Source organism: Nipponia nippon, unplaced genomic scaffold (genome assembly GCF_047370975.1).
Source record: "Nipponia nippon isolate SJK-2023a ecotype South Korea unplaced genomic scaffold, ASM4737097v1 scaffold_12, whole genome shotgun sequence".
Taxonomy (NCBI): Eukaryota; Metazoa; Chordata; class Aves; order Pelecaniformes; family Threskiornithidae; genus Nipponia; species Nipponia nippon.
Window position 1 is genome coordinate 3,294,017 of NW_028262313.1, and position 24,889 is coordinate 3,318,905.

Below are 24,889 nucleotides of genomic sequence, written 5' to 3' on the forward strand. Positions count from 1 at the left end.
TAACCAATTAGTTCCTCTCTCCACAGAGATATACTGATGAAGCAACATGATTTGTAGGGCAGTTGGTTGCTTGATCATGGAATTCTCATACAATTAACATTTAACTAGTCAAGTTTGCAAAGTACCTGGCTGCTTTTTTGACAACAGAAAAATAATGCTGTATTTTAATTAACTAATTCATTAGAGAAAAGAACAAACCTAGTAAGGTATAAAGAATTTATATACAGAAAAGAATAATTACAGAATAAATAGCAGATCAGGTTATTTACATTTTAAAACATTTTCTATGTGTTTCCTTATAAGCATACTGTACAAGTTAGTACCAGTACTATATAAATGAACTTGAGCAATGTTACTCATGTGAACCATTAGCAGTTAAGCTGAAAAGCTTCAGTCATCAAAAATGCCAAAACTGTAGCCTTTTAGCATAATTAGGAATTTTCTTTTTTAATTTATTTTATTTTTCCCTTTTCTGTCCCTCTGTTCTTTATTTTAGGATGTCCCATCTAATCACCCACTTCCAGAACAACTTTGAGCTCAGACTTCCTCACTCCACCTCACACACTAACATATTTCAGTTTTAGTTCTCCAGCGAGAGAACCGGTGTCATTACCCTTAAAGAGGGATACAGACAAGTTCAGCTACTGGGCCAAAAATCCCAAAGCAACTTGACCACAGAAAAATACAGAACTCTGTTCCAATGTGTAAATCTGTGCCTCAGTCTGAACAGTTCACAGCACCAGGAGTTGACTGAGGTATTTAAAAAACGGTCCCAGGTGATAAGGCGATAGCAAGAAAGCTCAATTCATCTTTGTATCTATGTTTAATACAGAAACCTACAGCCTTTTTGCAAGGATAGTGAATTTAAGGCAGCAGCACAGATGAAAATAACAAAATGATATGAGGATTAACTGATAATCCCCACAGGTACCACATGGGAAATTGCCAGACTATTAACTATGGTATGAAATATGGTATGAAATTCTTGGGCTCAATGATCTTGGGGGTCTTTTCCAACCTAAATGATTCCATGATTCGAAATCTAGCTCATAAACGAGCCTTACTGCAAGACGAATGAAAGAGAGAATAAGTGACATGACGGGTGATAAGATCATAACCAAGAGAAACAGGAGTTCAACGTCAGTGATGCAGGGGGCTTCCCCAGCGGCCTCTGAGTAGGGTCTGTGACGTTACTGCTGCTGTTTCATATTCCATAAATGATCTGGAAATGCCATAGGTGGGTGGCTGATGATACAAAGCCATTCCCAAAAACGAAACCTACAATTTATTCAGTGAGTGGGTGTTAAAATAATAAATTTAATTCAAAGTTCATAAATGAGAAATAATGCATGAGTAAAAAGGTATTCTCGCTGTGCTTTAAATCAGCTATTACCAGTCATGAAAGAAATCCTGGAGAAGTGGATAGTTCTCTGAAAAGATTGGCACAGTGTCAGCAGTTGGGAAAAACCGTCCTGTTAGGAATTTTTAGGAGAAGAATGAGAACAAAGCACGAAATGGCATTATTACTCTGTATAAATCCATAGTATGCCCATCTCTTCGATACTGAGTGCAGTTCCAGTAATTGTGGAAATAGAAAGTTACAGAAAGGGCAAGAACAACGGTGTACCAAAGCCGCACAAGAGATGTTGGAAAGCCTTAGCATAGGGAAAACTTAAGCAAGCCAGAGCCTTTCAACCTGGAAAACAAGGAGAATAACAATTAAGTTCTAGACAAGCTGTTACAGCATGGAAAAGGTAAACAGCAATGATTATTTTAAAGTAGTCTTAACAGAAAAAATAGGGCACCAACTCAAACTGGCAGGCAGCAAGCGGGTTCAAAAGCAAACAAAAGGAAGTTCATTTTCACACAATGCCTAATGATGTTGTGGAACTCATTGCCACGGGATGTTATGGCAGCCAAAAATACAAGTGGGTTTCAAAAAAACGATTAGACAATTTTATGGAAAAATGTCCATCAAGGAATATCAAAAACAATGATACAGCTGCAGCCTCCAGCTCAGGAAGGTCTCTAAACCAGAAACCACTGGACGCTGGGAGGGTTTACCAAAGGAAGTATCACTCCATACTCATCCTGTTTTCCATACACAAGTTATTAGCCATTATCAAGAGGCAGGATATGGGGCTAGACAGACCTTTGCTGTGACTCTTTTTCATATTTGACCAATCCTAACTGATGCAGATATAAACACATACCCCTCCATGGTCACGGACAATTCTGTAAAAGGCTGCTATAGTTAAAAGGCACGCACTTAGAAGAGTAGCATAATAAATGACAGCATTTTTTGAGTAGGACTAGAACTGGCTTTTGTGTTGCCCTAGGTATGTTCTGAGCCTATGCTTTCCAGAGAGGAGTTACGATGTTATCCTCCTTTTTATTACCTAACTACAGCAAAAGAGACAAATCCAGTAGAAAACTAGCTCCAAATTTCAGCTGTAAGCCACACAATGACTTACATCCTGGTGACTGAGCGTTTCTTAGCTTAAGAAACTCTGGAGAACTCCTGAAGTAACTGCCTATCAAGTTTGTTGAATACGGCCACGCCGCACAAGTGCTTTACAACACAGATTAAAACTTCCAGTCATGCTCTAGGTCTAGGATAGAATTTGAAGCCACGGTACGCCTGCAACAGTAGAGTGAAACAGTCCTTTAAGATCTTGGTCCTTACAGACTCCATTACCCTGAACATGCTTTGCAACTGGAACGGCCTCCTTATCGTCTCCTTCTCCATCAGCGAAAACAGAGAAGGAAGTGACTCACTGGTAACTCGGCACCCCACCACCCCTTAGCAGCCATGAGCCTATGAATCAGATGACAAGCCTGCTACAACACATTACTTACCACTCTTTTCTTAATTGTTAACCAAACCATGGTTGAAAAAAAAAAAAATTTAAAAAGACGACAACAATGAAGGGATTTTACCAGGATACCCTTATTCTAACTTGTATCATGCCTCTTGGTTCAACAGCTGGGAAGGAAATGCTGCTGTCTTGGTATGAAGTTACAGCATAAACTACAACACAAAAGGTACATGCAAGACACAAACACTGTGGAGAGAAAAATTGTGCATCAATCAGTAGCCACATGGCAAGTTGCATTGGTGTGTAATGTACCGAGGGGTAGAATTACACAGGTACATATTCTCTGGTACACCTGGCCAAATACCGAAGGCCTAATGACTCAGTAGTCCTGTAATTCTAGCCCAAATCCCAAGAAAAAAGATTACAAATGGAGACAACTGCATTATGCACTATTTGACGCCAATAAAAAAGCCTTCCCCATTCCTCATTCAGCATCTAGTACTTGGAGATGTATTACTGTGAATAATTTGAGTCAGGACTCAAACCTGTGCTTAGCCATGCAAGGAAAGGTGTAATTTTTCAGGGATAATAAGTACCCGCGATTTTCAAATGGGACAGACCCAAAGCAAAACTGCGCACGAGAGTCAACAAAGCTTGGACGTTTGTTTGCACGTGCTTGTCCATATCTTGTTCCCCTAAGGAATACAGATCTTAGTTACAGCAATTCTCTCCAAATGGGGGTTCTTGTGAGTCAGAGGTGAGCCAGAACGATTCTGCTTCCTACTTGTTAATCCATACTGGGATTCCTAAAACCAGCAGATCCATGTTTGACACTGAAATAAACAATAACTGGAAAAGGTGGGTACTTCCTCTTTTGAAAAGCCTGTCATTTATTTAGGCACCTGATCCCAAGACCCAGGTAGGCAAGTCTGGACTTCTATCCTTAGACTCCTACCTTCATTCTGCCACCAATTCTAAACTTGTCACAAAAATATATACGTACTTCTATACCTTGACTGAAATTGTGTTGCCTCATTCATGTTGCCTTCCATTAGAAATCCTTCCACAAAACAGAGCGGTGAGATTCCTCTGGTCAAGGACTCTGGTTCGTTACGCATTTCTTAATGCAGTATCCAGCACAAACAGGGCCTAGGGCCTGGAAGTGGTACTACAAAAGATAATAATGATACTAGCTTAAGTAAAAACAATCAAAGATAAAAACCAATAAACCATCCTCTGCTCCCCTTAAGAAAATTTGTTTATACGCCCCCCCCCAAAGGAGGCTGCCCTATTTATCTGCCAGGAAACCTCAGACATTCCTTGCATGTGCGGCACAGATGGTCGCCACACAACAAAAGGCAGAAGGGCTCCCCGCACTTGCACGGTGGACGTGTCTGGTTTCTGGATATACAGAAGCTTCGTCAGAGCCACTGCTCCAGCAGAGCTGCTATGCATCCAAAACCCCAAACAAATACAGAAAGCCATCAATATCCTTTGAACAACATCTCTTAGTGGAAAAAGAGACTGTCTGGGAAAAAGGAGATGCACAGTGACCTTGGTTGTGAGTCTTAATTCACTTAATTCATCAGCGTACATAAATTGTTTTGAGATCCCGAGGTGGGAAGTGCTAAGGAAGCAGAAGTATTATTTATTAAAGCTCAAGGCTCTGTTGTTTCTTTATCCTCAGATATTCTTCACATCTGATTTTTCATTCATGGCCATTGCTACTTCACATTTTTTTCAGCCATCTTGATCTCTCCTATACCAAATGGAATTGCCCCAGGCAGAGGATATGCAGTATCTAGATTTGCTCATTGCATTTATTTATCTTACTCTTTTTTAATTAATTTACTGCTTTGACCCCAGTCCTGCTCTTCCTTTGACTTTATAGTCAGATATCAAATGTGACTGCTCTCCATGAATAACAATTATTTTGCAAAAAAATGCCATTAATATTTTTACTACCTTGCTAAACATACACATCTACAGTGTATGGGAAGGGGTCTGCAAGGTCCATTTTAGCAAACTGAGTATAAATATCATTGCTAATTCTTCTGTAAACTGAAAGGCAGAGGAGTTTGGCAGTAACCATTTCAGTTCCCAAGGTAGACAACACAAGCTGTAATCAAAGAATAAACCTGGGGGAACTGCATGAACTGACACAAAGCGGAGCAGAAAATTAATTCTGTAACACATTATGTCCTGTGACACCAATTATATACAAGTTTCTCTCCTCCTTCAAGAAATTACTGAGTGCAGAACTGTATTCTATGTGATACATGAAAAAAATCGCTAAACATGTTTCTTCTTTTGAAGGAGTTATTCTAGCTTTCAGTATTTAAAATACATGCTCATACAATACAGGACACAAATCTCTCGTCTTTTTCCTCAGCTTAGTAAAAACATAAATAAACCAGGAAATTAAAGACAAAAAAAAGAGAAGAGAAAGCTACCTTTTCCGCATCCTGTTGTGCCTAAATAGAACATGTAGTACCAGCCTGTACAACTTCTCAATAAAATGTATTGTGAACACTTCAAAAGCTGACCATAATCATGAGAGTTAAGTGAGGAATGTCAGCTTGGACGGAGGATTTCGCTGCTTTTGTTATACATTAGTTAAGCACGCAGGTTTGTGGTTTTTACTTTATCTTGGATTTTACTGTAATGTAATTGAACTCTGTTACCTTTTCCAGTATCCTAAGTGTTGCTCTAAGAGCCTGTATGGATTTGGGTTTAAGGATATTGTAACAGATCCAGAGGCTATGGAAGTCAGTGGCAGAAGCCTCTGCAGAGTTTGGTTAGTCCTGTGATGTGGAAGCTGGTTTTTTCCCCTCTCTTCTTAATACCCCTGGGATCAACCTTCAGACGTGTTCAGAAATAAGGTTACTGCTATGAGTCCAGTGGCAAAACTCACACTTGCTGCAGCAAAACCAGGCTTTACAGAAGAGCGTATTTGATTGCAGTGGGATCTTTCACATTATATGAATTTCATGCATTAAATTCACAGCATTTACAGGATTATGTCCTGTAAATTCCGGGCTTGGGGTGACCCGTTGTTGTGTCCGTCTGCCCCATCTTGGACCTCTGCCATTTTCACCAAGGCACAGTTTATTTCCCTCAGTTGCCTCATCACACCTGAGTCTTCCTATAGATACTACAGGAATAAAATCATCATCTTTGCAGTGGGAGGCTTGAACCCCTCAGACAGTGCTATCTCCATGTAACCATACATGATAAACAAATAGCCAACAAACACACTTCTGTAGATTTTACTACCTCCGGAGCAGACTATATTTCTATAAAAACCCCGGTTTTAGGCTTCATCTGTCAAGTTCTGCATCAAATACACCCCTTTTACAGCCACAGCTCTGACAGGAAAAACCACCCCCCATTTAAAAACCAGATTCCTCACCCACTGCAGACGCACGTGTGGGTGTTCCACGTCGTAATATCACAATTTCCTTCATATCTTCGCAACACAGCACTGCCCGGGCCTGTGGGGAGAGGAGGCTGCATGCCATGGCCCTTTTAACCCTCCCTCTGGGGCAGATGTGGGGAGAAGCACCTCGCTGTGGGGTGAGACCTCCTGAGGGGAGAGACCCACTGAGGGGGTATCCACCATGGGGGAGAGACTCTCTGAGGGAAGAGACCTGCTGAGGGGATACCCACCATGGGGTAGCCTTGCTGAGGGAAGACTTGCTGAGGGGATAGACCCACTGAGGGGATAGAGAGACCCACTGAGGGGATACCCACCATGGGGTAGACCTGCTGAAGGGAGACCTCCTGAGGGAAGACTTGCTGAGGGGACAGAACCGCTGAGGAGAGAGACGTGCTGAGGGGAGACCTGCTGAAGGAAGATACCTGCTGAGGGGATACCCACCATGGGGTAGACCTGCTGAGGGGAGACTCGCTGAGGGAGAGACAGGCTGAGGGAAGACCTACTGAAGGAAGATACCCTCTGAGGGGATAGACCCGCTGAAGGGATACCCACCATGGGGGGGACGCACTGAAGGATGAGACCCACTGAAGGATGAGACCCCAATGAAGGACGAGACTCCACTGAAGGACGAGACCCCACTGAAGGGATACACCGTGGGGCAGACCCTCTGAGGGGGACACGACCGATACCTCAGCTCTGGCCACTGCAGCCCGGGGCGCCTCCAGCAGCAGGGCTGGGGACAATTTTGCGGGTTTGTCTGTGGTTCTCTCTGGCCCCTGGCGGGGCACGGAGGAGGGCGTGGGCGACACCTCACTTCAGGGATATGAAAGCCCAGCCCGACTCCCCAACTCCCCGTCGCCGGGAGGCGACGACCAAGCGGCGGCCACCCCGGTCCCCAGCGCCCCGGGCCGGCGGGGCAGTCGCGGCGGCGGTGGAGCGAGCAGCAGCGCCGCCTGGCGGGCAGGGCGGGCGCGGCCGGGGCGCAGGGGGCGACGGCGGCGGGGCCCTTCCCAACCCTCCCGGGCCCGCCGGTGGCTGCGCCCCCCCCCGCCCCGCCCGTCTCCCCGAGCCTGACTCCGTCTGTCTGCAGCGCGGCCGGCAGCTGCCGTTACAGATACGGTGTCGGCGGGCCGGGGAGAGCGCGGAAACACCTGTTTCCAACATGGGGAAGGTGGGGAGGGAGCCCGCGGCGGGGCCGGGCAGCGCCGCTCGCCCTCCCTCACCTCCCGCCGCCTGTAAAGCCGGCGGGATCGCTTTTCAAAAAGATCGCTTTCAATTTTTACACATTCATCTGAAAAACGCGTCTCCAGCCCTCTCCTCACGTGTTATTTTTTCCACCGTGTCCGTTTGGGGCGGGGGGGGGGTGGGGGGGGTGGGATGGCACGGCCGGTCCTGACAGACCCGGCGGCCCCGACGGAGCCGGTCCGGCCCGGCGGCTGCGGGGGGACGCCGGCCGAGGGGGGCCGGGCGAGGGCCGGCGGCTGCCGGCGGTGCGGGAGAGCCGGGGCGGGAGCGGCGAGGGCCGGCAGCGCCGCGCCGCATCCCCGGGTGCGTGCGGGGGCTCCATGATTTCATCGGCGGCTTGGCGGGGACCTGCCAAGAGCTGTTATGCCTCACTGCGATGTGTAGCTTTTTCCTGACATTTTTTTTTCATAATAAAAGAGGGAGTGAAGCTGGCTTTTTTTTTTTTTTGAAAGGAAAAAAAAAAAAAGCCAAATGGATCAGAGAAGAAGGGGGGGGGGGGGGAAGCAATAGCCAAAGGGGATGCCAGTGAGGTGTGGCTTGCATTTAAATATCCAATATGTCAATGTAAGGGGAGTGTGTACGTATATAAAGTGCAGTTTGCATCCGACCGCGGGCCACATCCAGCTATGGGAGGCGCGGGGAGCGTGGGGCCGGGCCGGGGCCGGCAGCGCGGGGCCGGGCGGCCGCAGCCCGCGCTCTGAGGGGCCGCTCCGCTCCGCGCCGCTCCCGCCCGCCCGCGGGCCGCGGCCCCATGGCCGAGGTGGGCGGCTTCCTGGGCGCGCTGGACCCCGACCTGCACGGCTTCCCCCCCGCGCTGGGCGCCGGGCTGCCCCTCGCCGACTCCCCCGGCTTCCTCAACGAGCGCCTGGGGCAGATCGAGGGGCGGCTGCAGCGGGGCTCCCCCACCGACTTCGCTCACCTCAAGGGCATCCTGCGGCGGCGGCAGCTCTACTGCCGCACCGGCTTCCACCTGGAGATCTTCCCCAACGGCACGGTGCACGGCACCCGGCAGGACCACAGCCGCTTCGGTAAGGGCTGCTGCGGGGGGCGGCCGGGCCGGGCCGGGCCGCTCCGCTCCGCTCCGCTCCGCCGCGGCGGGGTGGGTGCCCGGCCGGCCCGGGAGCAGGTGCCCCGCGTACAGAACTAATTACCCCGCTAATATAAATCATCCCGGGACGGATATAATTAGGCTCCTAAACAAATGCGCTCACTCCCCAGCAATGCGGGAGGTTTTATTTCCAATTTCCTACTCTCCCGGCGCTCAGCCCTTCTGCAGGTGCACAAAAACGTGCCTTCGCAGGGGAAAAAAATTAAATTAAAGAAAGAAATCTAAAAAATTAAAAAAAAAAAAAAAGCGGGGGTGGCTAGCTGTAGCTGTGCCTCTGAAGTTAGCGGCGAGGGAGGCAAAAGAAAGGGAGTGCGTTGGAAAAAGAAATTCCTAGCTTTTTCCTTCTTCTTTTTTTTTTTTCCTCCTATTTTTTTGGCCTCTGCAGATACTTGTGAGCTGATTTCTTTTGCTTGCATGAATTTCATTAGAAGAGCGTCTCCCCAGAGCGGGCAGGGATCAGTTGGCTGGATGGGTGTCAGAAGCTCGGTTTGGGGAGGTTGTTGGAAAGGAAAGGGGAAGCTGAAGGGGGAAAAGAAAGCTTAGGGGACCTCGGAAAGAAAGGAGAAGATGGAACAATAGGCAGAGCACCGTGGATTTACCTTGCCGCCCGGGATACGGCTGGAAGACGGCAGCGCCTCTATCAGTGTCATACAAGAGCAGGGATTTCTAATGAGACTATATGTAATCTCCAAAAAATGCATCTCAAGCCACAGGCGAAGAAGTACAGTAAGTTTGAGCGCAGCTAAGAAAAATTCCCGCTACTTCAGCATCTAGTGCAGGTGTCTGCGTAAGCTATCAACAAGTCCCGTGCCGGTGATCTCAGCTCTGTTGTCAACAGGTTGCAAGAAGTGCTCGCAAGACTTTTGATAGTTTTCAAGTGATTTAAGTCCTCGGTGAAAGGAATTCTTTTTCTTTTTTTGCCTTTACTTGTTTGCAACCGGTCCTTTCTGATACTTCAGGAACGCTGCTGCTGCTGTTGTTGGTAGTTTAAGGCAGATTTTTGGAACAATTGGGGAAGCTTATCTCCGTACCGCGCTTTCCGTAAACACCAGGTGTGTGCATAGCCTGTCCCTGCCTAAAGCAACAAGAAAGTCATAACCCGCAGGTCAGAGTCAGGTACTAATAGGCTCGTGGGGCAAGCGTGCTTTAATTACCTCCCGAAAGACACACATCGCAACCTTTCATGCTGCAAAAAAACGATGGGTTTCCACATTAAAAGAAACTGAAAGCAAACCCATTGCATCTGTTTGGTTTTAGTTCAGTCTGCCACGTAGGATTTCTATCAGTTCTTTTTACTTATCTTTATACAAGTAAACAGCCAGTCTCAAATGGCAGCATTCGTTTCCGTTCCGTTTTTTATAAAGATTGAGTAAAAGAAGTGTATTTCCAAACAAACTTTGGAAAAACGCGTTAAATGGGCTAAAACTTTTCATAAATTTTGCACGCTTAAGCTGAAGTCACACAGTGCGTTCAATAAATTGAAACATTGGCATTCCCTAAGTGTTTTAGCAGTCAGCATCCAGCTACGTAAACTAGACCAGACTTCAGATATAAAAATATTATAGTTTTCTGCTTCAGGGTTTTCCCAGAGGCAGTGTAAAATAAATAGTTATTTGTTGTAATTGCAAGACAAAGCCCCAAAGGATTAGCCTGGAATCCTCGTGCTCAGATAAAGTTGGACTAAACCTCGCTTCAGCAGAGACTCAAAGCAATAACGTATTGGCACACAGTATTCACCATCTGCATTCAGTAGCCATGAATATTTAAATTCCAGTGTTACTGGTATGGTTCGTATTAGGATGTCATGTATCAATGCATTCCTAAATTTTGCATGCAGCAGTCAGAAAGCAGTAACTTATTACAGAAACAGGCAGCCTGAGCGATTCTGGGGAACGACAAAACTGTGGTGAGGGATACAGAGCTAGAGGAGGCTTTCAGGGTAGCGGTTTAAAGCTGCCTTAAATCTAGGGGCATCTGGGGAAATACTCAGAAATCCAGTTTGGTGGATCAAGCCCACACGGTTGGAAAGTGCTCCCTGATACTGTGAGCAGATAATTAATGTGCTCCATGGATGGCTCCGACGCTGCAGCAGCGGCACGTGTCCAGCTGCAGATGGGCTGTAGGGTGGAACCCGACTTTGCATCCCCATCTCCGAATACTGGAAGGGGTTCAGGAAAAGATGGACAGCATCTGCACCCTCCCATGCGCAGCCATCCCAAAAGTTACCAGATGTGCAAGACATCCAAGTCTTCCAGAGCAGAAAACGAAGAGCCAGAGCCCTGGTGATGCAGAAGAGAGTGCCAGGGTGCTAAGGGAGGGCTTCTGTTGTACCACCGCATTCGGGGATGTGCCCATGGGACACAGGGGAGGTCGCAGCATCGTCTGCCCACGCTGCCTGAGCAGTCACGGTAGCTATTCCCTCATCTGTCGAGGACTGGAGCGTTCCTAAATAACACCTGTCTCCTGGAATGCGATATTTTATACTTGTAAAAATACAGATGCACGCAAGAACAATGGGGCGCAGCCTATTTTTTCTAGAGGAGGCCTAATGCAAAATTTGGCGAAGGTCTCCAGGATCGTTGGAAGAAAGCTCACTCTCACAGTAGAGAAGTGCCCAAATTTGCTCTCTGAACTGGCAGCTCCGCCTAAGTCATTCCAGAAAGAATAAAGTGTTTTCAAGAATGAATCTGTTCTCACTGCATCTGTTAAGAACCTTCCTGTGCAAAGAAAAAAAGGACGGTCAAAATCTGGCGGGGGTTTGGACTGGCATTAGTGCCCCTATGAGAATCCTTCTGCGAAGGAAACTGAGAGAAATTCGCCAGGAAAATCCCTGCCAGGATGGCTAATTTAGCCCATGGCTAAATGGCTCGTTTTCTGCCTCGTGTCTGTTTTACAGCAGCATTAAACAAGTGACACCAACGGTGCTACTCCTAACTGCAAGCGAGGAGAGAAAAAGGCCTCGAGTTTGTACGGCAGACCACTAAAGGCAGCAAACGAAGCTCTTCCCGGGTACGAACCTGCTAATGGCTCTGTAACACAGTCTCCTAGAGAAGCTGATGAAACCTCCAGAGCAAGTTTTGCTGTGGATTTTGACATTCAGCCCCTAGTGCACCTGTTGCTGAACAGTTGTTGAGGTTTTTAGCTGAAGCTTTAGGTTTGTAGCCATTAATACAACATCTGATGTTTCTGTACCCCTGCTCCTGAATACAGTCATGTAAGAAGAGACAGGTGCAAGGAGCTGAATTGTGCTTTGAGGGATGGTTTATAGTAAGGCGAGAGCGTGCGGGTCTGGCCACGGCAAAGCTCGGGAGATTATTCAGTGCTTTGGTGGTAAATGAATCCAGTCGGAGCCTTAATCAAACCTCTTCAAATACTATCTAGCAAGGTTGAAGGAACAAACAGAATGAATAATCAAAGCACGAAAAAAAGAGGCAAGTCCTAGGGGAAAGAAAAAAGGAAAAGGGAAAAAAAAAAAAAAAGAAAAAGCATGTTCTACCACAAAAACACACCGCTACCATTGGAAAGAAAATTCTTGAGCTGGCCCCAGTGGCCGCTCCCTGTGCTGCTAGAGATCAGATGTACGAAGCTGCAATTTTGTCTAGCAATTGGAGTGAGTTAAGGACAGGATGGATATCCGCCCACATTTTTTCAGCCTTCACTCCGTCTCCTGACTTTTGTGGGTTTAAATTACGTTCTTAATGTTATTTCAACATAGTCGCCTTCCGTGCACATCTCTAAGTGCCACTCAAAGATCAGAAAAGGGGAATATTGCAAGGGATATTGTCAGAAGAGATTGTCACGGGCACACCTTGAAGAAATCTCGTTTGCAAAACCAGCCAATATTCACCCAGTCTGCACCAGATGAGGGGTGTCTCGCCCACCCGCTCCGAGAGGGAAGACGCTACTGCTGCTCCTGGGTTGCTCCTTACCAGGTTTTTGGAGACCTGGGCTCACATACCATGTCCAAAGCATGCTTGCAGGTATACTCAAGCTCTCGGTTTCTAAATGGGACCAGCAGTGTTGTCCTGCTTCCTAGGGGTGACAGAAGACAGATTAAAACAATATGCTGGTGCTGAGGACTGTGTTTGTACCTCTAGGAAGGTTGATCTACTGCTCTCCAGTTATCAGATATTTTTCACTTGAACACCCACTTGTCTCCAGCCTGGGAAAGACTCCCCTGTTCCTGGGTATCCCTGTTCTCCTTTTCCCCTATATTGCTTTTTACACTCTCTAGTTGTTGTCAATCTTCCTTCGCTCCCTCCTTTTCAAGCAGTGGCTGTCATCATTTCTGTCCTGCAGACGGGAAAACGGAAGCCCACCGCAGTTCAGTAATTCCCTCCACGTGTCGGAACCGGTGGGTAGCGGAGGCAGAAGACCACCCCTCATCCTGCACCTCTTCCCTCCCTGTCCGTGCTTCTTTTCAGATAAGAAACCACAACTACCGGGGAGCGAGCAGAGCAGAGCCAGGGTCCTGGTTTGCCTGCCCGGCTTGGGAAGGCTGCCTTCCCTGCCTGCGCTGCCTGCTCCCGGCGTTTCTGAAGGCAATATGTCCCCAGGCCGGGGCGTGGAGCTGGGCATATTTCAGCCTGCGAAGTCCCCGCACTGGTCCATAAAGCATGGTTTCTGTCATTTGCTTCCCTGTTTGTCTCGAGGAATTGCGGCTCCCAAGTCCATGTTTCATCTCCCCCCGCTCCCAGCACCCGCTGGCTACAGGGAGGGCTGGATTCGATGCGCAAGCCCGAGTGGGCAGGGCAAAAGGAGGACAAAAAGTCTGATATAAGGTAGGAAGACTAATTCTTGCACCCAGCTTAGCTGCCAGCATCTGACTGATGAGTCTGTGTTAAGCGAAGGGGGGACAGAGGTGTCCATCGCCATCTGGTCTGTCCTATATTTAGGCGGTGATGCAGTTATCCTCTGAGAGTTATCGCATCCGCGCCTGGCCGAGCAGAAGACACGTGCCCCAAGCTGAGGGGTGACCAGGAGCTGCGACTGCCACCGAAGTCAGCTGGCTCAGGTGGCCCCTCGTCACGCGGTGATTTTAGACTCAAGGCATACTTTTAAGAGGAGCTCTGGGAGGTAACCCGATCAGAGCGGCCACCGCTCAGGCCTGGACGTTTTGGGAGCTATATTAAGAGATCTGGAGCCACGCTAAAGGTTAGAGCAACTTTGTCCTCCTGTCAATGGAGACGTCTTGTCCAGTCATTAGATGGGATGGTGAAAACCCTCTTCCTTCATCTGCTGCTGCCTCCCAGCTAATTAATTCAGCACCGGACACAGGCAATGACTGCCCACGACCTCTAGCTAGGGAGCGTGTGATATCCAGAGCCTAACACAGGCCCACCAATGCCTTCAGGAGGTTTGCCTGTGAAGCTGGAAGGTCTCCACCACTTCTGATGTTGGCTTTGTTCAAGCCAGTTAAAAACGCACCTACCTGGGGGCTGTTTGTTTTTCGGTGCTTCACCAAGGGTTCTCCTGTTCCAAGTCTTTCCTCCATCAAAACAGCTGCCGTCCCCCTTGCCGGCAGCGGGCGTGCAGCAGGCAGCGCGGCAGACCCCCCTGATTTCTTTGCCAGAGGAAATGAGGCTGCCCCTCGTTATTTAAAGTATCTGACACCATCGCTGTAGGCTGAAGCCCATGGCTAAAACGGTTGCTCTCGCAGGGCCCAGGATGGCTAGGACAGATGCTGCTGGACCGGGAAGGGGCTGGCATGAGGCTGGGGCAGGCAGCAGGACATACGGGGCAGGAGGGGTGACGGAGGAAGGACCGGCAGCTCCCCGGCTCCGAAGGCTGCAGAGGAAGATGCATTTCTACCTGTGTATATTTGAGGTTGGATGTTATCCTTGTGGCTCCTATATACGTTTGGGGGCGGCGAGTACCCCACTGGAGTGCCAGGATGACGATGGCCCTCACAGACATCTCTTCTAGTGCTTTTTACTGATTTTTATTGAACTCATCACTTTTAAACATGTGGGACTATCATCTCAAACCAGAAACCCCATGGTGACAAAAATCACTCTCCTTTTGGTGAGGAATAAAACCCAGCGTGGTAACAGCCTTCTGAAATTTCTAGTGGGGCCAGGCACAAATTTCTACATCTGCCGTCTTGGCAATAGTTAGGGAAAAAAAAAACCCCAAACCAACAAAGCCGAGCAACCCTTTCGTCATTAGCAAAGGTAATTCCTCTTGGGCAAGTCAAATTCGCAATGCCTGGGAGAAGCCCAGAGTGGAAATGGGAAGATTGCAGGCATATGGAACTACAGATTTAAGAACTGTGCCGTTATAAATAAGGAAAATGGGGTCTGTAGGAAGCTTGGGAAAGGCTGGGAAAGGCTGGTTTGCATTTGTCACTGGAGCCTGGTGTTGGTTTTATTCCCTGTATGATTTGGACTTCGTTTCTCTTATAGGAATTTTGGAGTTTATTAGCCTGGCAGTGGGGCTGGTGAGCATCCGTGGGGTGGACTCAGGACTCTACCTCGGCATGAATGAGAGAGGCGAGCTGTATGGGTCGGTAAGTTTAAGGTTTTGTGCTGATTGCAACACTGTAGAACAGACACAGCAATACGGGCTGCGGGGCCTCATCGCTGTCACGAGCTGTGTCTGTCGCAGGCCTCCGAAGTCCTTGGGCTGCCACATACCTCCATCCTACCCGTGATGCCACTGTTGTTATAACATAAATGACATATATGAAAGAGGGTTGCGGAGGGAGGATACACTCGTGCGGCGAGAGCCTGTGGTGGTGCCCAGCCCCGGACACCGCTTGGGGCAGTGCCTGGGGAGCTGCCGGGGCTTACCGAGGTTTTGCCTTTCAGGAACGGTGTGGCAACGGTCAACTGAAGGCAGAAGGGAAATTTAGCATAAAACCAGGGGCTGCTTGTGTGTCTTCATTGCCTAACACATCAGTTTTATTCTCCACGTGATCAGGATCTGCACCTATCTGCAGATTTTACATTTATATTATAGCTCTTTAACTACCGGAAGCTGAAGTTGTGATCCGAGTGTTATTTTATTATAACATTCTCTACAGCTCCTTTTAGGAGTTTAGGGGAGTTGCTCATAATTTTCTAGAAGTGCCCTTTTCAGACTACAATTTTCCATGTTTTGCCAAACCCCAAGTTTGGCAGACTCCCTGTTAGTTTTTCACTGCACACAAACTGCTGAATAGCTATAAACTCTTCCCGACATCACCTGTAGCAGATTCCGCCTCATCCTGTGCTGCTGTAGGACAGCGAAAGCAGAAGATGCCCCGTTTCCAGCCCAGGCTCCGGTTTCTAGTGGCAGCTTGTGAGTTTGTCGCTTGCTCCCTTGCTTTGGGCCATGCCCTTAGAGCCGTGGCTCGTGGATTGCGCTGCCGCAGCCGGGACCGGCTCAGGTCCACCTCGCTGCTTTTCTGCCCCACATTACTGAACCTGCACCACCCTGTAAACAGCTTTGAACACGGGCAGGTGCTCCGATAGCCAGCCCCAAAAAGAGAGCGTGTCAGGGTTTTGCTGGATGAAATGCTCGCACACGGAGCGAATGCTGCTGCAAAGCTCAGCCGGGACTGCGGGGAAGGGGTGCTGTGACGACCTTGGCGTCACGCATCAAGTCTCCATCAGCCTAAAGAGAGCTGAGCTCTCCTCTGCTTCTTTCTGCTTAATTAAGTGTTAAGACTTGCAGTCAAAATGTCAGGTCTTAACAGCTTGGCAGAGGTGCTTCCTACAGGTTAATTTAACTCTATTCCTAATTATTTAACTCAATATAAAATAGTTATTTCTAGTTAGTGAGAAGAATCACTTCTATTTTGAAAAACTAATCGCATTCTAGATAGATATGGCCATTTTTAAGTTTCCTTTTCTGTAGCTGCTGCACTTCATTGGTGCTTTTTCTTCACATGCCCCTCTGCCTTTCATCCAAGCCATCACCTCTCTGTGATCTTTTTTTTAAATGCCTCTTTCTAGATCACTACCCTGTGTGAGGATACTGATTTTTAAGGACAGATCATAGTAAATTTAAACTGAAATAAAATAGACCAGTTGCAAACCAAAGCGGAAGGCACATACTTCCTCTAACAAAATCAGATCAGTCTCACAGGGTAGAAATTTAAACGCATGTACTCTGCATATAGAGAAGCCCTCAGAAAACCTTTGCTTAGCAAACAGTAACAGTAAACCACGAGTTTCCATCATCTTTTCTTCTCCCGTTCCCATCTGAGGCTGCCACAGACCCTTTTGGTAGTTAAGATGCAGTTACTGATGTTTATATGAGGTAATCAACTACTAGCATGCACCGACAACTGTTCTTTTTCCACTTAATTTCTATAACAACATCTACCCTAAACAAAAGTTAAATGCGGAGACAGTGGTTAAATTACAAATGTGCAAGACAGATAAAAAAATAAAATCACCAGGATTCCATAAACCACAAAAAACCTTAAAGCGCGCTTCAGGGAGCGGGGCTGGAGCTGCACCCGCGCGGCAGCACCTCTCCCGTCAGACCCCGAGGCTGCTCAGCCGCTCCTGGCCTCGCGGCTTTGACTTGGGCCTGCTGGAGAGCGGGACGCGAGCCTGCCCCTTCCCTTCTGCGCTGTCAAACCCTGCAGCTCTGATTATGAATCAACGGTTTCAGGATGGGTTAATTAAATTCTAGGGCCTGTGTTCATGTTAGGACACAGAAACAAAAACAGGATAATGTTTCCGTCTGGAAACAGAATGGACCTCAAGACAAAATCATGGGATTTTTCTGTCTGTCATTGCATCTTGTGCCCCAGGCAATACGCTGAGCGGACGCTGCCGGGACGCCGTCGGACCGCTGATCCAAACTGTGCAGAAGGCACGAGCTGGGTCCCCACTTAACCCCGGAGTTCTAAAATCTGGGATACGTGGGTTGTACAACGATGGCTTTTCAAAATCGAAAGCCACTACAGTAATTCTTAATTAAAGGTCCGTAAAACAGCACCTAACGACAGCATTAGCATTACAGTGGTATTTTAGGAGATTACAGTACAGCGGTATTTTATCATTTTCAGCAAGTTTATTATTTCCCTCTGTGCCCATTTTGCCTGATCTGCGTGTCGGTATAGCCGGAGCCAGCCAGCCCCGCCGCGGCACGTGGAGTCCCCTCGGGACAGACGCCTTTTCTGCCTGTCCCTGTTAGCCTTGTGCCAACGTTTGCTAAGCTTTCCACCGATTTCAGAAACGCAACTAATACTTAGAGCAGTGACGATCGCAGGCAGCGCCTTGCGCGCTGCCCGTACGGCGTCGGGCTCAGTGGGGACATCCTGGGGCTTGGAAAGAAAGAAATGGCACCTTGCAGAGTCACCCCAGGCTCTCCAAACATTTCACACACACTATACCTCCAAACAACCCAGCGAAGAGCAGGGAAACTGGGGCAAAGCAGCAGTGCCCGAGTTCCGCCAGTCAGCGGTGTCCAACGTATTCGGAGTAGATGGCATCCTAGGGGAAGAAAACAAAAAAAAAAAAAGCCTGTATTTATTGACGGATCTGGGAAGAGAAACCCACGGTTCCCAGTTCCCCAGGTCTCAGATGGCAAGGGCTGCGGCGTAGGCTTTTGGAGGGCTCACGACTCACCTCAGGGTTTATTTAATTAGCAGCAAAACGTTCAAAACAGGTTCTGAGCGCAGGTGAGCTCCTGGATCGCATTACAAAACATCTACTGCAGGCCATAACATTTACTTAGCGCTCTGTATGCCGTAGATAAGACACATTCCCTACCCGAATAGTTTACAGTGTAGGTACAGTGTTTGTAATGGTATAGCATCCTACGTTTTGCAGGCTTCCTTTCATCTGAACGGACGGCCCCGTCCCCCTTGGCAGTGCCCCCGTGGGATGGGGCGGGATGGCGGGTCCCTCTGCCACACAGCACGGCGGCGCTGGCAAAGCCACCCACGTCCTCGCGGGGCAGGGGGCCGGCCCCGCTCCCCGCTGCGCCTGGGCACGTCCCTGTAGCTGGCACAGGGGAGACGGGAGGGAGAGGGAAAGAGCGACGGGCATGAACCGAAAAGCCATCGCCAAACGGCGGCTGCCGACAGCCCCTGGCTGTAAGGGTTGGAGGGAAAGGCTGGTTGTGGCCGCGGTGACACCAGTGCCATCCATTTCCCCGGCCCAGCGTGGGATGCACCGGCCGTGGGCTGGCACACACTCATCCCATCACCTATCGCCACCATAAATCTTCCCTGGGGTTAGACATCCCCGGAGCGCCGCTCCCCATCCAGACCTCCCCGGGTCTTGTTATGGCCTCACATCACAGCTCCCTGGCGCTTCAGAAGATGAAAGGCCTGAGGAATGCTTTCATTCGCGTTGCAGTGTATACTATTATGCGCCTTGAACTTTCAAAGCGGCGCTCGCTCCTGTTTAAGCCCTTCAGATGCGCTGCCCGCTGCTTCTCCCGGGGTTGCCTCTCACCTGAGAGCGCGGTTTTGGGGTGTGCGCGGTGCCTGCGGACGGGGAGGCTGCGGGGGGGCAGCCCTCGGCACGGGACACGGCACGGCCGCCCCAGCAAGCTCCAGACTCACCCCCCGATTGCAGAGACCTGGCTGTCAGGTTTAGAGTTTTCCTATGGCTCTGTTTTATTGTTTTTTATGGGGCACCTTTGCAAAATACACACCCACCTTCTCCTCCTGCTTTTGTCTCCTCCCTCCTCCAACTTCAGAGGTCTTTGAGTCCCAGCTTGTACGGCTCGTGCCCATTTCCAGCCCTCACCCAGGGGAAACGTCCCCGGCAGCGCAGTCCCCGTCCTCAGGGGAGCCAGGAGGAGGTAGAAGCCAGGAAAACTGTAAGAAAACAAAAGTGAAGGAAAGAGGAAAAAATGTATTTTTTTAATTTTTGACACCAATGTCTTTTTCTTCCCCTCCCGCCTCCGCCCCAACGCAGAAGAAGCTCACGCGGGAGTGCGTTTTCCGAGAGCAGTTTGAAGAGAACTGGTACAACACGTACGCCTCAACCCTCTACAAGCATCCCGACTCGGAGAGGCATTACTACGTGGCTCTGAACAAGGACGGCTCCCCCCGAGAGGGGTACAGGACTAAGAGACATCAGAAATTCACCCATTTCTTACCCAGACCCGTGGACCCTGCCAAAATACCCGCGATGTACAGAGACCTCTTCCACTACAGGTGATGGTTCCTGCAGCTGCCCCGTCAGTGTACATACTTGGGCTCCCAAGCTTTTTCCCAGAGCGCTATATTAATCGTCATTCCATCGGTCCTGTAAGTGTAGATGACGTAGGAAAGCACTTACATTGAATTCAGACACTGCTGTTCCTCCTTGTTTCAAGCGTATATCGAACCTGGGTTATTTATGGGGGTGGGGGTAGGGGAAGGGAGGGAACCCTACATATAATCTTTCCTTTTCATTCACTTTCTTTACCCGGTTGCTACAAGAGAGGCCGAATATTCAATGTTACGGTTGCTTAGAGGAACGAGCAGGCGAGCAAACCTGATCACCGAGGGGGGAAAAAAACCTAAAAACGAAGAGAAGGAAAGAAAACAAAAGATCACCGAACTTCTGCAGGTGCTGCTGCTAAGCTCGGGATGGTTACCTGCGAAGAAAAAGCCTTTGGAATGGTACCCTGCTTCAGCAGCCCGGGAGTTTGCTACGTGGATGATGCTACATGGACCGGTCCTGACGCGTGGGGTTTTTCCTGCTGTTGGGGTGGGAACGGGGCGAGGAACATTATTCAGATGTAAGCATGGATACTGTGCATAAGGACAAAACTATTTATAAAATGTATATGATATTTATTTTATATATTTATTTATTTCAAAATAATTTTATTTTTAATGAGAGATGCTATGACCGGATTTTCATCAGGAAGAATAAGGTCCTACTGAAACAGGAAAAAAAACGAGGTTTAAGAGCTTATTGGCAATAAAATTGTCTTTATATTGTAGATTCCTTGCTAGCCCTTTTTTTTGGCGCTCTGTAACGATTAACCCGGTATTTCCCCATCAATGTGAATCTTAAGACCACCTCTAAAAAGGCTTCGTATGGTAAAGATAAATTACCTGAACGCCAGACTCTTGACCAAGGATGTCATCAAATTATACCCGGAATGGCCCTTGGAAGCGTGACCCCCCTGAAGCGACCGGCTGGGTGCCTAACGAACCATCATTTCCAAGAACTGCGAATCCAGCCCTCTCCTTTACTCTGATACGGGCAAAATACGTCCTCGGGCGATGCCAAGCACCAGGCACAGCTCAGCTTTTGTAGCTGTCAGACGGGATCGCCCCAGAATGCGCGGCACCGTCGCTGCGGAGGGGGGGACCGCGCGGGCACGGTCGGCATCCCCGGGCTCTCCCTCGCCTCCGCGGCCCCGCGAGCCCGGGAAGCGCCGGCGCAGCTCTCGGCGTGAGTTGTCGGCGGCTGAGACGCTTCGGCACGCGACGCAGCCGCTGTGGATTAACCGTCCTGTTGAAAACCAAGCGGAGAAAGGTTTGGAGCATCTGCTGAGAGTTTGGATGGACCCATCATTCCTGCAATAAAACCACCACATCTCACACGAGACTTACTGAAGCGGCATGGAAAAATCAGTGAAGAAAAAGTAGAAAGCAACAAAAGCAATTTAAAAAGCCTCATTTATAGGCAATTACCGTGGAGGAAGATCATCCCTGCAGGCAGTGCTTGGAAGTTCACGGCTGGGTGGTATTTTCCTCTGCAGAAGCTGCCTGGGCACACAGTCCTTTCCTCTGCCCCGGCGCAGATCCTGCTTCCTGCTGGCCTCGGCCAAACCGGCCAGCGTTCCGGCAGCCCTGAGCCAGCCCCGCGTTTCCACCCGCTGCCGGTGCCGTGCCAGAGAGCCGCGGCCCTTCTCGAGTCAGGCTGGCTGGGCCGGGGACGCTCGCGGTGGAGGCTTTGCTCTGCAGCTCACCCAGCAGCCAGCACAGGCCCCCGGTGACGCTTGTGCCGCGCGTCTGCCCTCGCTGCCTGCTCGGGACGTCGCAAAACGGCAGGGCAAGCTTCCAGGAATGATCCCGGTTTATTTTTTGTCACCTGTGATGGGGAGAGAGGGTTTTTAGCACATGGTGGGTGCAGGAGCGTGGTGTTGTACGGGCTCTTTGCAGCACGGATGCGAACTTGGTATGAAATGTGGTTCTCCGGAGCGTGCAAAAATACACACAAATACAGATGTAGTGGCTTTGAGGTGAGGTTTTCCCTATCACAGCTGCGTTTTCGCAGTATTGTTTCTCAGCCTCCCTCTTGCACAGCAGTTGAGGTAAAACCTCAGCTCCATCAGCTTCAGTCCATGGATTCCCAGAAGGGTTTCACTGACCCAGGGACGATCCACGCCGGCTTCTTCACGAGCTGTGCCGCTGGCGCAGCCCCGGCGCCCAGCTCTGCTCCCGGCCGTCTCTTGCCCCCCGCGCCACCTCCCACGTCCCTGCTGCGTCCCTTCGCTGTCCCGGCCGCTCCCGCGCCAGGCGCAGAGGGAGCAGCAGCCACCAGACGAGGGGCTGCGGATCGCGGCGAGGAGATTACAGCAGCTTTACCTTGAATGATCCAGACATGAAGGAATTTAATCCTGCGTTTGAAATAAAAAGTGTTTATTTACCTTCTTCCTCTGAGTCACTGCTGAAACATCTCATCCTCAGCCGCCATGTCGGGAGCACAATCGCTCATAAAGTGTCCTAAAATGTACTTTTGGCCTTCCCCCGCGCAAAGGGAGAGCCCTCAGACCTCCAGCTCCGCTCTGCTCCCCAGGACGGTCCTGCCTCCCTCTAGCCAGGGCTTTCCACGACGCCTGAAGTAAATCTAGCGGTTAAGATCCTGCTCCTCTTCTTCAAAACAAAGGTCAAAACCTGACCTCAGCAATGCCAAGTACATTTTTCACCAGCTCGAAAGGGAGCTGGTTTGGCCCGTGAGGGCAAGGCGATGGACTCGTTTGTCGGATACCCGAATTGAAGAGCTGCCTCGGCAGAGCCTCCTGCTGCGAAGGGATGCGCAGGCGTGAGGGATGGTGTAAAACACCTTTTCAGGAACTGGGTTCAAGAAACAGATTCTTGCAAAGAACAAAATGCACAAAGAATTTACTGGAAACCCTTCAGTAAAGGTTGGTGTCATCTCCCATGGGGGACGCGCTCTAAAGGAGTAATTCAGCGTTGCTACATCCCGCCTGAATGGTTGCTTTCAGCAGGAATTGACTGGGTTTGGTTCTGGTTCAACAAAATACTTAAAGAAATGAGTGATCTGACTGACCCGGGACCTTAATAGCAGCAGAATTAACAACCACAGCCTTTGGCTGCATTTTGGGTGGCGGGGGAGCAGTCAGGGACGCGCAGCGGCTGCTTCCACACGGACGCGCTCACCTCCGTGGCCGGTCCCTGCGGCGGAGCGGGCTCTCGCCTCCTCCAGCCGTTACCCCGCCAGCTGCCGCTCTGCCCAGCGAAAGCCAACTGGAGGCGCCGGCTGCTCCTGCGGCTCGGGCGCTTTTGCAGGGCTGGCAGACGGACGCTGCAGCTGGGGCAGCGGACGGGGCCTCAGCCGAGGTGCGTCTGCTCCGGCGGTGGCGGAGGGGCCCCAGGGGCTCCCCCGCTCCTGCTAGGGACGTTGTAGAGGAAAATACGTTTGCGATGCTTCAGCCTGAGAGACTCCCTCGTAAATTAGCAAAAGGAAATGTCAACGTGTGTTTGGGATCTCAGCTCGTATCGGTTCTGTGCGCTTCAAAGTTACAATGACCAGGTGAAAAAGCTCTCCCAAAGGGAAGGCCGAGGCCGTGATCCTGCAGAAACCCCGCTGCCCCCCTCACCCCCCAGTGCCGTTTTATACACAAAAAGCCGTGGGTCTGAAAACACCGCAGTGAACAGGACAAAAGGCATTGCTTTCAAGCCTTCTCCTTCCACCCGAGAGGGGTGGGCACGTTGTAAGGGAAACATTATCCCGGGAACAGCTGCGCAAAGCAGGAGGGAGGAGGTTGGCGGCAAAGAGGTGGACAATTTCTCGAGTCTCGCTACGGAGGGGTGCAGAAATGGAGGGAAACCCTCTGCGTCAAGCCAGCGTGGCGCTGAGCACATCACAGCGCAAACCCAGCAAAAGCGTCCGTCTCCCCAGCTTTGGCGCACGACCCGAGGCGCGGGGACGGTTTCGGAGGGGGCAGAGGAGACAGACCTACAAGTGGCAACGCACAAGGACGCCCCGCGGAGACGCCACTGCCTGCGGGGAGCTCCCATGGGTGGGACAGGCGGCTCACGGCTCCTTTCTCCGTGGGGGGAAGCAGCGGAGGCCCCAGAGACTTACCTCCCCTGGAGAACACGATGGAGGGCCCAAAACTGCAGAGGGAGTTCAGAAACTCAGCGCCAAAAGGTGGGGAAGGTTCCCTTCTGGTTAGGTGCTGCCCCAGCTGGCAGTACGTCCAGAGAGATGCATCGCAGCTGCCGGACCGTGGCCGAGATGTTCCCAGAAGGGCACCCAGGGATGGAGCATCCTTGAAGGAGAAGGGCTGAAACTCTTGTTGATGGTAGACAAAGACATCCGCATCCTTGGGATGGCGCTGGGGGTAGATGACGACCCCGGGTACCTCATCCAAAGGACAATGTCCTCTCCCGCAACCCAGCAGTTGGAGTCGACTCATACTCGGGGGTCTGGCCGCAACACCAGCTCTCCCGGTGCGGGGAGCCGTCTGCAGGGCAAAATCCGGCTTCAGCTCAATCCAGAAAGCTTTCTAACGACAAAGGTGCTGCGAGGAAATAAAGCGAGGTTACTGAGCGCTCCCCCTAAGCCACAGGACACACGATACACCGAGGGTGGTGTTTGGGTTACCCGCTATCTCAGTATCATTCATTAACCAGCAGATGCGGGTAAATTCTTTCTCTGCTCTTTGGAGAACAAAAGAGCGCCAAGGCCTTGCTGGAAAACCGCTTGGATGGGAACCAACGTAGTGGGGACCTGTGCTGAAAGTAATTAATGGGCAAACAAGCGACGTCGGTGCAACGTGCTGCTTCGGCAGGTGGTGGAGGCACCTGGGGCAGCCGCCGGAGAGGGAGACCCGGTCAGAAATGCGGGCACGGAGCCCAGCTCCTGGGATGGCGGTGGCACGCAGCAGGCAGTGCTTTCTATGTGCTTGCTATGGCTGAAGCTCTACAAACGCAGACCCTGACCCTGCTTTTAAGGAAAAGACAAAACACAGCTGCAGCCAGGAGGGGAGAACAAACAGCAACACCCAGCACCAGAGCCTGCGATCCACGCACCGACGGCGGCCAAAACGGCAGCATAAAGTGGAATTGTAGAGAGAAACTTAAACCAAGAGGACTAAGTCATGCGATAGGGAGAATAGGACTTGATTATTTTT

At 50.1% G+C, this 24,889-nt stretch overlaps 2 protein-coding genes and 1 long non-coding RNA gene across 5 annotated transcripts in view; 1 reads left to right on the forward strand and 2 right to left on the reverse strand.

The window, feature by feature from the left end:
• LOC148056647 (uncharacterized) overlaps window positions 1–8,609 on the reverse strand; it is a 190,101-nt gene extending 181,492 nt beyond the window's left edge. For 2 of the 3 annotated variants that reach the window (XM_087748396.1, XM_087748398.1), the window contains exons 1-2: window positions 8,423–8,609; window positions 3,831–3,987 (exon numbers count right to left, since the gene is read on the reverse strand). The gene's annotated coding sequence lies outside the window, so the exon portion shown is untranslated. Of the gene's footprint in view, window positions 1–3,830; window positions 3,988–6,231; window positions 6,302–8,422 lie in introns of those variants that run through there. The other variant, XM_087748397.1, reaches the window with a different exon arrangement.
• FGF16 (fibroblast growth factor 16) lies at window positions 8,255–19,736 on the forward strand. The gene is made up of 3 exons (XM_087748395.1): window positions 8,255–8,531; window positions 15,016–15,119; window positions 19,480–19,736. Exons 1-3 carry the CDS (start codon window positions 8,255–8,257, stop codon window positions 19,723–19,725), a joined length of 627 nt encoding a protein of 208 aa, XP_087604521.1. The 3' UTR covers window positions 19,726–19,736.
• On the reverse strand, window positions 17,632–19,778 carry LOC148056648 (uncharacterized). Its single transcript, XR_015702524.1, has 3 exons — window positions 19,664–19,778; window positions 19,218–19,379; window positions 17,632–18,042 (listed from the first exon to the last, which is right to left on the reverse strand). It is a non-coding gene; the product is annotated as an uncharacterized LOC148056648 (long non-coding RNA).
• Between the last annotated feature and the right edge of the window lie 5,111 nt (window positions 19,779–24,889).

Coding starts and splice junctions, on each gene's coding strand:
- FGF16 (XM_087748395.1), top strand. CDS start 8,255: ATGGCCGAGGTGGGCGGCTTCCTGGGCGCGCTGGACCCCGACCTGCAC. Junction 8,532..15,015: donor GCAGGACCACAGCCGCTTCG/GTAAGGGCTGCT, acceptor TTTCTCTTATAG/GAATTTTGGAGTTTATTAGC. Junction 15,120..19,479: donor GAGGCGAGCTGTATGGGTCG/GTAAGTTTAAGG, acceptor GCCCCAACGCAG/AAGAAGCTCACGCGGGAGTG.